The sequence below is a fragment of the Crocodylus porosus genome, unplaced genomic scaffold (assembly GCF_001723895.1).
Source record: "Crocodylus porosus isolate Cpor-Errol unplaced genomic scaffold, CroPor_comp1, whole genome shotgun sequence".
In the NCBI taxonomy this organism is placed as follows: Eukaryota; Metazoa; Chordata; order Crocodylia; family Crocodylidae; genus Crocodylus; species Crocodylus porosus.
Window position 1 is genome coordinate 2317530 of NW_017728947.1, and position 12221 is coordinate 2329750.

A 12221-nucleotide genomic window follows, 5' to 3' on the forward strand; every position below is an offset into this window, starting at 1 on the left:
TTTTTTTTTTTTTTTTTTTTTTTTTTTTTTTTTTTTTTTATGGCTATCAGTCTTGATCTTTATGTAGGAATGAAGCCAACTGGTTACAGATCTACATTCTCCATATTGAAGTTCACTTTTAGGATGCTAATTCCTGGAATTGCTTATCTTCATAAGTATCTGAAAGGAAGTACTGCTTTTCTCTTGGGAATTGCAGTGCTTTTTTTCCTGAGTACAGAGGCTTGTCTTTGCTTATTACAAAATTCCTTTTTGAAGATCCTTAGAACTAAGCATTGAAAGTGTATTCCCTCAATGTCTCTTCCCTCCCAGAATTGGATGAATTTGTTAACGTTCTCTTAAAAGAATCTAGTCCCTCTCAATAGCATACTTCTTTAAATTGCTTTTGACATGTAAAAGGTTAATATTCAACCCATTTGCTACCTTAAACTTAGGTATGGGGGAACACTTCAGAATCTTTCTGTAAAACTGCCCATCACGCTGAATAAATTTTTTCAGCCTACAGAGATGTCTTCTCAAGACTTCTTCCAGCGTTGGAAGCAGTTGAGCAGGTAAGATTTGAGCACACTGTGTTCCTCAGGGAAAGTGTGTGTGTTTCGGGGGGAGGAGGAGGGAAGGCAGGCTTATTCCTTATTTAAGGTGTATGAGTGGTACCTTGTTAGTGGTATGACGTCAATAAATACTAATGTGAAGTGCATAACATGAGTCACCTTTTTGTTTGTTTGTATCTTTTTCTCACAGTCCAAAGCAAGAAGTACAGAACATCTTTAAAGCAAAACATCCAATGGATACAGAGATCACAAAAGCAAAAGTAGGTATTACCATGGTATTTTAACAAACACCACTTGGTAGTGGGACAATGTCATTTATGTGTTGTTTGTTTGTTTGTTTGTTTGTTTGTTTGTTTGTTTGTTTGTTTGTTTGTTTGTTTGTTTGTTTGTTTGTTTGTTTGTTTGTTTTTGTCCTGGTGCTGAAATTTTAATGGTTGTCTTTTGATCTTCAGGATATTTGGGTCATGTTAATTGAGTTTGAAACCCATAAGGCAAATTTGCTATTAATAGATGCAATCACACTTTTTTTCAGCGCGCACTTTTTTTGTAAGATCTATACCAATGATTCTCAACCAGAGGCTCCAGACACCCTGGGCTGCTGTGAGATCCCTTGAAGTGTACTGAAGGAAGCATGAAAAGATAAGCAGATAAGGGCAGGCTCAGGCTCTTTCTACCTAGCTGCTGCCCTACCTCCACTGCCTGTCCCCTCTGCAAGGAAGCAAGCTCTGTAATAAATTTTGTTTTTGAAATGGGGTGCCACTCAACTCAAAAGTTGGAGGGGTGCCTCAAGTCTGACATGGGGTGCATTGAGTCTTACAGGGTTGAGAATCAGTAGTCTATAGATTTTTGAGCAATCTGCAAAATGAGGTATCCATTCTAAAAATCTTAACCACTTTTTAAAGAGCCTTGAAAACAATTGTAAGCTAACAGGAACTTCACCTGTGGCATTGTTTTTGAAGAAACTTTCATATGCTACTTTCTACTGGAGGGTGATGGTTGATATCTCATGAAGCAGTTGTCTCCAAGAAAAAATGTCAGCTTTCAAAACTATGGTAAGGAACAGATTTGTGATTTGAATTTGGAGACTTTGCTACTGAGGTCTCTTTGTGTAAATTCTCTTGCTGTTTCTGAAACAACTAGGAGTGGTGGGACACAGCCATCCTAAAAACTCAGATTGTGAAATTTTGGGGGTTAACATTGGTTCGAAGTCCTATTTGCTTTGAATACAAATCTCCTAGTTATGTGAGTGAATTATGCTGTGGTCATGCTTTGGTGAATTGGCCTAGAACTGATGAAATTCTTACTCTGTACTTCTGCTTTGCTCCACCAGTGTCTTGCTAAATAAAGCATCTGTTCTGTGTTTCTCTGATAGATCATTGGCTTTGGTTCTGCCCTGCTGGAAGAGGTAGACCCCAACCCTGCTAATTTTGTTGGTGCTGGCATAATACATACGAAAACTATCCAGATTGGGTGTTTGCTGCGTCTTGAACCCAACCTGCAGGCACAGGTATTTTGCTTTTTATAGTTGCAGGCTGAATGAGCCTGAACTTGAAATAAATGGACAAGACTTATTTTGATACAATGCAGCTGTACAGATGCATCTTGAACAAAAGTAGCTACTGATGTCGTCTTAGTTGTCAGTAAATTAATAGTGCCCATGCCACCCCAGCCACCTAGGGTGTACAGCTGAGAGTCCAGAAGTTGCAAGTTCAAGGCCGTACCAGAAATGCTCATGGCACGGCCTGTCAGATTCCAACGAATCTGTGAATTCTGCTAAATGTCACAAGGACATGGCAAATGGAGTAAAAAAATGGAGTGAGACGCAGCTGGTTGTGGCTTTAATCTACTGAAAGTCAAGCTTGCTTTTCAACTTCCAGTGGCGGCTTCTACTGTACACATTCTGAGTTGCCCTGAGGCTTTGCTCTGGAAAACTTACCATAAAGATGCATCTCTTCTACTGTAAAAGTGCACCACATTTCTACTGATCTCTTTGATACCCTCTTGAAGATTATTACATTACTCAGACATGAAAATGTTTCAAACTGTCATTTATTTCCTTTTTTTCTAACTGAAAAGAAAACCTTTTGCTTTTATAAACAGTCAATCTGCAGAAGGTAAAACTGCGGGAACAATGCTTTTTCTACTGTGTAAGATCTGAGATTATATACTTGCTGCCTGTTCAAATTTTGTGGTGCCTAGACTTCAAGAAACCCTAGATTTAAGGGTTTTGAGTCTCAGTGGTTTAAAAAAAAGGGTAAATTATTTATGAGGAAGACAACGCTTCAAATTTTGCTCAAAGGCAGTTCTGTTGACAAAGCATCTTGTCTTGGTTTACTAAAGAAAGATGGCAAGAATCTAAAATGTCTGGGAAAGGAGAAGCTATGAGTTGTAGAACGGTTAGATCTGGGGGAAGCCTAGTGGGATGATACATTGATCATTGAGGTAAAAAGCTGTTCCTGGAAGACTACTCGAGCACAATGAATGACTGACCATTTAAAGATCTTTATGCCTAATATTGAGAATAATTATGCTGTCTTTATTTGCTACCAAATGAAACTTTAATTTTTAACTCCATTAGTTTTATTGATCAGTCCATCTGAATTCTCATTTACTATTTTAATAGTGTCCTGTTCTCTTTCAGATGTACAGGCTTACCCTACGAACAAGTAAAGAAGCTGTATCTCAGAGGTTATGTGAACTGCTGTCAGAACAGTTTTAATAGTAAAAGATTGGTCCAATTTTTGTCTCCATTTCTTCCATTGTTGTCCTCCATCCTACTGCAAATAAATGTCTTGTATACCAATGTCTGAGTATTGTAACATGTAACCTCCCTGCCTTAAAAGGACTTGTCCCTTCATTTGAAATCAAGACTATAAAATGTACAGTATAAAACGACTTTTTATAGATAAAAATCATGGCTTTTTAGCTTCTGCTATACAAGTGGAGGCATCCTGTGGGTTTTTGTTTTTTTTTGTTTTTTTTTTCCAGCGGTGGACTTTTTAAGGGAAGCCATCTTTAAGTGTGATAACTATGCATTTTAATTTGAAACTCCACTGTAAGTTGCTGGGAGCATTCTGCCTTAGTGCCTTTAAGTGCACCTTTCTGCTTTGAGCTAAAAGAAACCAAATGTAATACACTAAGCTTAGTTCAGATGTTAGTTTGACTCTAGAATGACTCTTTTTAACTACTCTAGATTTAGATGGCCAGATGGGATAAGTGTGGGAAACTGAATCTTATGAGTGAAGTGCCTTTAAGGCACTGTTGTAGTCTTTGCTAGCCAGGGAAGACAGTCCAAGGTATAAATTTAATCTTGTTGAACAAAATGCCATCACATTAAATGTATAGCATTGCTGTGCAGAAATGCACAGTTGACAATTTTTAGGACCAAAAAATTTAAAGGACTAAGTCTAATTTCCTCAGCTTGACTAATTTTAGTCATTCTCAGTTGTTTCTGTTGGACTAAAAAACACAGGAGGGTAGAAAGTCCATTTGTGTTTTTTCTGTTCCCTGTCAAATTTAGTGAGAGATGCTCTTCCCTGCTTTCATTGTCCAGAGTCGGTGATAGTAACTTCTTGCAACAAAGAGAAAATGGGAGGGGTAAGAGGTGGGAGTCATTCTGTCTAACCCATCAAAGTGGCTATGCACAGCACAATAGTCTTCATTCTTTAAAAGATTAAAAGATCTAACTTTAAAACAATATTTTTTTTTTCACATTCTATGACCAGAATGCTAGTGGGTGAATGGCTTTTGTTACAATGCCCTGTCTTCTAGCAGTGGTTAAAATCTTTTACCAGGCATATTACCTATATGTTGGTTTCTTTTGAAGTAGAGTAGAAAGGTCATAAGCATTTGGCTTTTACAGTGGTTGTCATGACAATATGCATTGTTACTGTCTTATAGCAGCAAAGGTTTGCAGTTCCTCTGAACAAATTGTTAGATGGTCTTATTACATCTGTCAGACCTACACCAAGGGTTACTACAGCTTGGGCTGTTGGGATCTGCATTTAAAACTGAGTATTGATTACTATTGTGAAATATGTGCAAGATGGATTGAACACAAAGAAATGTCTCCCCTTGCTGAAGGTACAAGCAACAGTTCATGTGCAACCAACTGTGCAGTGGTGTGATTTATAGTACTGTGTTGAGACTGCGTGCTAAATAAGGCTTCTGCCATGCAGTCTAGTGCACTGTGTGAAAAATGGATTGTGCATGAGAGAGTGCCTGAACACTCAAATGTCTTGCATGACTTCAGGCAGTGGAACTACATTATGCAAACTTGGTTCAGTTGGGATCCAGTGATATACCTGAATGTTTACTGAAATTGAAGGACAAGATTTGAGATTTGTCAAATGTGTCCAGTTACTTTTTAGATGCTACACGCTTTTGAATGCCCAAGTTGAAACTATATAAGCAAAGGCCAGGTTTGAAAGAGTATTGAACCCCCTGTTCTCTGAAAATTAGTCCTTTTCTTCTTACAATCATCTCCTGTGGGGCATTAGAATTGCTAGCCCTTCTTGGAAATTGTTCACTAGCATCTCCTGTAGCCCCTTTTTTGACACTGGATAGATAACTGCATCCAGTCCCAGTGATGTCCCAAATATGCCTTTCACAGGAGGGGGTCTCCCATAAGTCCTTTTAATGGTCTCATTTTCATGTCTTTGTTCTCTGTGCTGTCAGTTGCTATGTTTATAAAAATGTGAAATGTATAAACCAAGCTCTGTTTTAAAGTGAAACCTGCAGCAGGTGCAAAGGAAGAGCTGCTATTTCATCCTTAAAATTATATTGTGCATCTGTTCCTCTGGAAATTGTATCCTGTGCTCTTGTTAGCTACTTTGAGACACACTATGTACTATCTCTAGTCCATTTTTGGTTTGGTTCAAACTGTGGTGAATTGTGCATTTAAATATAGGGAGGAGAGCAGAAAGGTAAATCACTCTTTATAGTAGCTGTACTAAATGAAACACCTCTGGACAGTGTCCAAATCTGCATTGGAAGACATGGCTCATTGAGCCATACAAGCAGTGCTGAGAGCAGAACTAACAAACACTTGTTTGCTTTGTGGAATGATTTGATTTTTACCAAAGTGTATGATGCATCCTCTCAAGCAGAGATGGTCGTTTCTGCAGTGAAAACAGTATTATTGTTAAACATACAGTATTTTAGTCATTGATATGTGAGAACTAAACAGCAAGATGGATTTAAAATTATGCACTTTTTGACCTATGCTCCAATGTGTGACATTTTATGGTGGCTGTTTTCATTTCTATAAATATAATTCCGCCAAATTACGTGGATATTTTTTCTTAAGACTCTATAAAGATACTGGCAAAACAAATTCATCAAAATATATCATTCAATGGAAAATAAATGGCTAGAACAGTAAACTGAAATCTTTGTGGTCTTCAGTATTACCTCCAACCCCAAAACAGGAAAAGTATGTATGTAAAAGCAAATTGAACTCAAGTAATGTACTACATATACTTTTATTTCTAATATGGTATTGCATTTTATCTGGGAAATGGGATTTTCCACTTCTAATATAATGTAGTTTAGTTTCCCCACCAGTTAGTAGGTAACTCTATTTGGTTTGAAAAGTTTGGATAGGGGCAGTGTCTGTCTACCTTTCTGAAAACTTTCATTCACTGGTAAGCTTAACATCAGTAAGCTTCCAACCCTTCTTCCCCTTCTCCTCTGCATGTAATTATCGGTAATTTAGACATTCTACACTTTCAATCCATAAACTGTGAAATAAAAATAAAGCTCACCCCTATAATTTGAGCTGTAACATCATTGAAAAGGGAGCAGAGCACAAACTGTTGAAATAAATGTCTTCAAAGATTTTAGATAAGAACACATAAGGCAATATAGGCTCTCTCCTTTCTCTCATTTGTTTATTTATTTATTTTTTGGACCACTCCTTGGAACAGCCATTGCCTTTGGCTGACACTTGAAGCAGAAAACAAAACTTGACTACTAAATGGCCCTCTTTACATGTGCAGGTAGAGGCTGGATTTGATTTAGTGTGTGATCCACACAGTCATGCCTTCTGTCATGCCATACATGATTAGCAGGGAACTTGAATGTGGGATCACACACTAGATCCCACTGCACCTTATTGCTGGTGCTGGGGGAGCCCAATCGTGGTGCTGCGGGACCCTGCACTGGTTAGAAGCAAGGTCCTGCATCTGGGAAACCCCATCACAGTTGTAGGGATTCTTGGTCCCAGCTGTGTAAGGTATGGCTGGGACTGGGTGCCCTATCAGGTCCAAACTGCATGTCTGACAAAGCTGGAACTGAGCCCCATGTGGACTGGGGTTTCATACACTTTCGAGCCTTAGGGATCATGTCAGCCATGATCCCCAAGGCTTGGGTGTTTTGCACTGGGCACAGTGCACCTCTGCAGCTGGGAGACCCATCAGCTCACAAGGTTCCCAGCTGCAAGGGAGCCCCTACTATGCATGCAGATTAAACCTCACTAGCAACCAGCTATAAAATTAGCATACATTTTTTAGGTCTACCTTTAAGAGCTGGTTGGAGCTTTTTATGGTGTGGTCACTACTTTGCATGTGTAGCTTGTCTTAAGGTAATTGCACAATTAACTAGTTAATTGCAATACGTGCAACTTGTAGAGGGGGCCAGCATCTTATTCCCCCCATATGGTTTTGTAGCGAGTGGGTATGTTAACTTTGTTCAATAATTCGGTGACTTTAATGATATGATGAAAGTGGGATAATTAAGAATTTGGGAAATGGTCAGACACTTTATCTAGCAAATTACTTTGGTGTTGGCAAAACCAAGGAATAGCAGCAAATTTTAATATTTCCAGCAACAATGCTTCACATGACATTTAAGAGAAGGAGAATGAAATAATTAGTGTGCTTTCATAGTTTCATAGTTAGTAGGGTCGGAAGGGACCTGAGCAGATCATCAAGTCCAACCCCCTGCCATGGCAGGAAAAAGTACTGGGGTCAAACAACCCCAGCAAGGTGTATATCCAGCCTCCCCTTAAAGACCCCCAGGCTAGGAGCCAGCACCACTTCTCTTGGAAGTTGGTTCCAGATCCTAACCTGACAGTGAAGTAGCACCTCCTGATGTCTGGACTGAATCTACTTGTGACCATTATTTCTAGTCAAATCTGGTAGTGGTCAGGGGAACAGGGACTCCCCCAGTATCCGCTGGTCCCCTTGGACTAGTTTGTAATAGGCCACTAGATTCCCCCCCTCAGCCTTCTCTTGTGGAGGCTGAACAGGTTCAGATCCTGCAGTCTCTCCTCGTAGGGCCTGCCCTGCTGTCCCCCCGATCATGCGAGTGGCCCTCCTCTGGACCCTCTCCATGTTGTCCACATCCCTCCTCAAGTGCGGCACCCAGAACTGGACACAGTACTCTAGCTGCGGCCTGACCAGTGCTGCATAGAGGGGAAGGATCACATCCTTGGACCTACTCGAGATGCATCTGTGGATGCATGACAAGGTGCAGTTAGCCTTACTGACTGCATTCCCACACTGCAGGCTCATGTTCATTTTGGTATCAATGATGACTCCAAGATCCTCTTCTGCCTCTGCACTGCTGAGAAGGGAGTTCCCCAACCTGTAGGTATGGTGCTGGTTCTTCCTCCCCAGGTGCAGCACCTTGCACTGTTCTCATCCGCCCACCCCGTAACCTGTCTAGGTCTGATTGCACCCTATTCCTCCTGTCTAGTGTGCCCACATCCCCCCACATCTTAGTCTCGTCAGTAAATTTGGACAAGGGGGTAAAAAGCACCCTGTTCAAGTCACTGAGGAAGGTGTTGAATAGTGCGGGCCTGAGGACTGAGTCCTGCGGGACCCCACTGCCCACATCCCTCCAAGTCAAAAATGACCCATCCACCACCACTGTCTGGGTGCAGCCCTCCAGCCAGTCAGTGACCCGTTTGACTGCATAGGTGTCGACACCACAGTCCCCTAGTTTTTCAATAAGAGTGGGGTGAGAGTGTAGAAGGCCTTCCGAAAGTCCAGGAAGACTATGTCCACTGCTACCCCTACATCTAAGGATTTGGTGACCTGGTCGTAGAAGGCCACCAGGTTGGTCTGACAGGCCCTGCCTCTAATGAACCTGTGTTGGTTGCCCCTAAGCATGATCTCCCCTGCTGGCCCCTTGTGGACATGCACCAGGATAGGGAGCATGCATTTAACCTTTAAGCTCGTGATTAAGGAAACTCGAGTGTTGGCACTACTTGTGGTTTTGGATTTGATGTTTGTTTCTCTGTGTTTCTATCCCTGTAAAGAATGATGATAATTTAATAGTTCCTTCAAATTTTTTTAAAGTGTACCTTTCTGACTTTGGTAATGCTCAGTTAGGTACTTTTAAATGATTTAAAGGGTCAGGATAGCTTTTCTCTAATGGGAATTCAGAAAAACAAACACTACTGTACTATCAATATCTTGGGGTGGGGGAGGGTTTCCTGAACTTAAATTGTGTGGCAAACAAAAGATATGTTTTAGACATGTTTAATTGCATTAGAAGGCACTAATTAAGAGTTCAAAACAAATTAACAGCTTCCCTATGCCCTACTCAAACTCATACACATTTGCAGAAGGCAAATCGTAGTCTGAGAAGCAAAACTTTGCTACTTTTGAACAGAGGATCTCCCAAGAGAAATGGAAGAAACTAAGAAGAAAAATGCATAAGAATTCCAAAGACTGAGAAAGCTAAGTATCCAAATACAGTAAAGGATGATAGACATGGACCTTGAGACTTGGCCTGAAAAATTTGAAGACTCACCAGTTTTTATGTAGGGAAGATGGACTCCATATTGGAATTCTAGGTGGAACTTGAGGAGGAATTCATTTGCAGTAGCTGTAAGTGGTAGTATATCTCAGGGGTAGCTAACCCTTGGCATGGGAAGACACTAGATTGTGTGGCATAAGGCAGATCTGAGAGAGAGCAGGAAACAGCAACAGACTTGGGAGGGGAATGGGATTAGAGTGCACTTAATATCTTGGGCTTACCTTGTGACATGCCTGCCAAAAAGGTTGGCATATATGTAGATGGTGGTAGTTAGCCAGCTTTGAGTTAGGCAGGTGAGAGTCTGTCTACACTGAGAGGAAGAAAAGCCTAGAGTGTAGCAAGTTTTGAGGAAGGGAGGCTGGGAAGACTATGGCATGAAAGAAGGCTAGAGAAAAGGGAAGCTGCAGTGGCAAGTTGGGTCAGTGATGGTGGGGCAGGTAGAAGAATTCTGGGAGGATGGTGTTGAAGCAAAGGTGGGGGCCAAGGAATACCACAGTTGAGTAACTTTGAAAGTAAGATTTTTCAGCTGAAAAGAGCATTGGAGAAATGATGTTATGTTGTGTCAACTTTTTTCAGCTAGGTGGTGATAGTTGGCCTGTGTGCCCAGAAAGGGTGCTTGTGGAAGGCACCCAATTTGTAATGGCAGAAGTATCAAATGGTACAGTGCTGGAGGTATCGGGGTAAGCCTGGGCAAGAAGGAAAAATGCGAAAGCCCTTTTTTTTTTTCTTTCTATCAGGGAGGAGAAATGATTGCTGGTCAGAGTAATCCCTTAATCCATCATTGTTCTCTTGCAGATTTTAGCTCTAAAATACATGTTGGCCTCTGGCCCCAGAAATTCCTGCCACTTCTTACTTTATCTTTCTAAGCTCAGCAGGCTTAACCAGACCCTTCAGTTCTAGAGACTTATTTGGCAATAAATCCCGGTATTTTATTTCAAGCTCAAGCACAACAGGGCTGGTTCAACAATTTACTTGTCTGATTGGTGGATTGTCACTTTAGAACCAGTCACTCTGCAGAGACCAGGATGACAGTTTACTTCCATGCCTTCAGCCCAAGGCATAAATCCCATAAGTTAGGTTTGTTTTAAAATCCAGAAATGTCATGCCCAAGTGTACTATCTGATGAAATTTTAGAGAGCTGAGCATGAGAAGGTGTGGACAGATAAGAAATAGAAATAGTTTCCAAGTGAAACCTGCTTGAAAAGGCTGCCCAAAGGAAGAACATGTTTCCACCGGGGGCAGTAAAGCAGGCTGCAGTAATTGGCTTTGCTCTAGCCTGGTGATGCTCAACCTGCAGCCTGCTGGCCACATGTGACCCAATCAACACACTGCTGCAGCCCATGTGACATCCTATTAAAATATTTTTTTTCAATGGACACCTGGGAAGCAAGTTGTGTGGCCCACTATGGCTGTGAGAGCTGCAACTGTGGCCCACTATGGCAAATGGTCAAGAACCACCATTCTAGGTTCTCAATTTGCTTTCCCCCCCTCCCCCCAAGATCACAGGTAGAGGAGAGTAGAGACTAGAAGAAAAGTAGGCAGGTTGGGGGTGACCAAATCCATTGAACCTCTCCTCTTCCCCCTTGGAGGGGAAGAGTAAAAGGGATGCAGGCTGTAGGAGCTCTGCTCTGAAGTCAGTCAGGGCCCTAAGGGGCTGGAAGCGAGAGCTGGGAGGATAAATCTGGCTCCAGCATCACTTTGTTTCCTTGTGCTGTGTTTGTGTATGTGTAGAGCTGAAAGTGAAACGCTTCAAAATAGTACTTCAATTTTCAGAAGTACCATTTTGTAGAGCTTTAATTGTTAGATGCCAGTGCACCCCCTGTCAGGCCATGCTCCTTGTGTGGCAGGGGGGCAGGTGGGAGTGCTGGCTGGGGAGTGGTGCTGCCAGCAGAAGCGGCCGCGGGAGTTTCGGAAGTAGCACGGCTGCTTTTACAGTGAGTGAGATCAGCCGTGGGGGACTCCCCCTGACACGAGAGGCACCAGATACCCATGATTAGGTGTGCAGTGAAGAATGCAGCATCTCAGCGTAGTCTGTTTTGGAAGGATACATAGCTGATCACTCTTCACAGATTGCTGGAAGGTACTAAGTCTCTTCTGCTGAGTGGAGAATTCGGTATTTCTAAGTTCCAGAATCTTGGAGAAGGTGGTAGTTGGCCTGGTAGCTGTGGGATGGGAGGTAGCATGTCCAACATTTTGCCCCTGGTTTTCTTAGACTATAGCAATAACATATCAGCATGTTTCACTCTTCGGCATATACTGTTCAGGAGTCTCATCTCAAGTACATGAAGTGATGAAGTCTTTATTGGGCACATGTACATGAAATATTAAAATGTGCAATAGATTAATTCTGCTCTGCATTAGTGCAAGGGTTTTCAACTTTTTTTGGTTGGGGTACCCCCAGTGACTGGTCAAGCGGGGAAGGGGGGGGTCCGCTGGTGCGGCAGCAAAACTGGAAGTGCTGATGGCTTCTCTGCACCACTACCACATACCCCCGGGGGCCTTCCAAAGTATCCCCGGTTGAAAACCCCTGCATTAATGCATCACGGCAAAAGCTGTGCTGTTGTGCTAATGCATAGTAGAATTAGCACAAGCTGTGCCCTCCTCTGTCACTTTGCTTTCATGTATGTGTTTTTAAAAAGACCAAAACACTTCTTACTCATCTTAAAGTCGCTGAAGGGCTATGTGGATCATCACTTCGCTCCTAATAAAATCAATTTTCAAACTGCTGAACATCAGCTGGGACTCTTCTGATGGATACCTTGGGTCTAACATTACAAATGCAAACATATTGATATTCAATAGCGTGCTGCAAAATTGGTTGGGCATGGTATCTATAAATTGGTTTCCCCTCACCTTCACAGGCTATGTTCATACCCTCAACTCCCACAAGAATGTTTCACAACTGGC

General features: G+C 41.8%; 1 protein-coding gene across 5 annotated transcripts in view; it reads left to right on the top strand.

Annotated features, from left to right (window-relative positions):
- LOC109320799 (AP-2 complex subunit alpha-2) overlaps positions 1-5938 on the top strand; it is a 621923-nt gene extending 615985 nt beyond the window's left edge. For all 5 annotated transcript variants that reach the window (XM_019551064.1, XM_019551065.1, XM_019551067.1 and 2 more), the window contains 4 exons: positions 432-548; positions 739-808; positions 1921-2055; positions 3190-5938. In XM_019551064.1, the coding sequence (XP_019406609.1) occupies positions 432-548; positions 739-808; positions 1921-2055; positions 3190-3267 (400 nt within the window). In that variant the 3' untranslated portion in view covers positions 3268-5938. The remainder of the gene's footprint in view (positions 1-431; positions 549-738; positions 809-1920; positions 2056-3189) is intronic.
- Positions 5939-12221: the final 6283 nt, after the last annotated feature.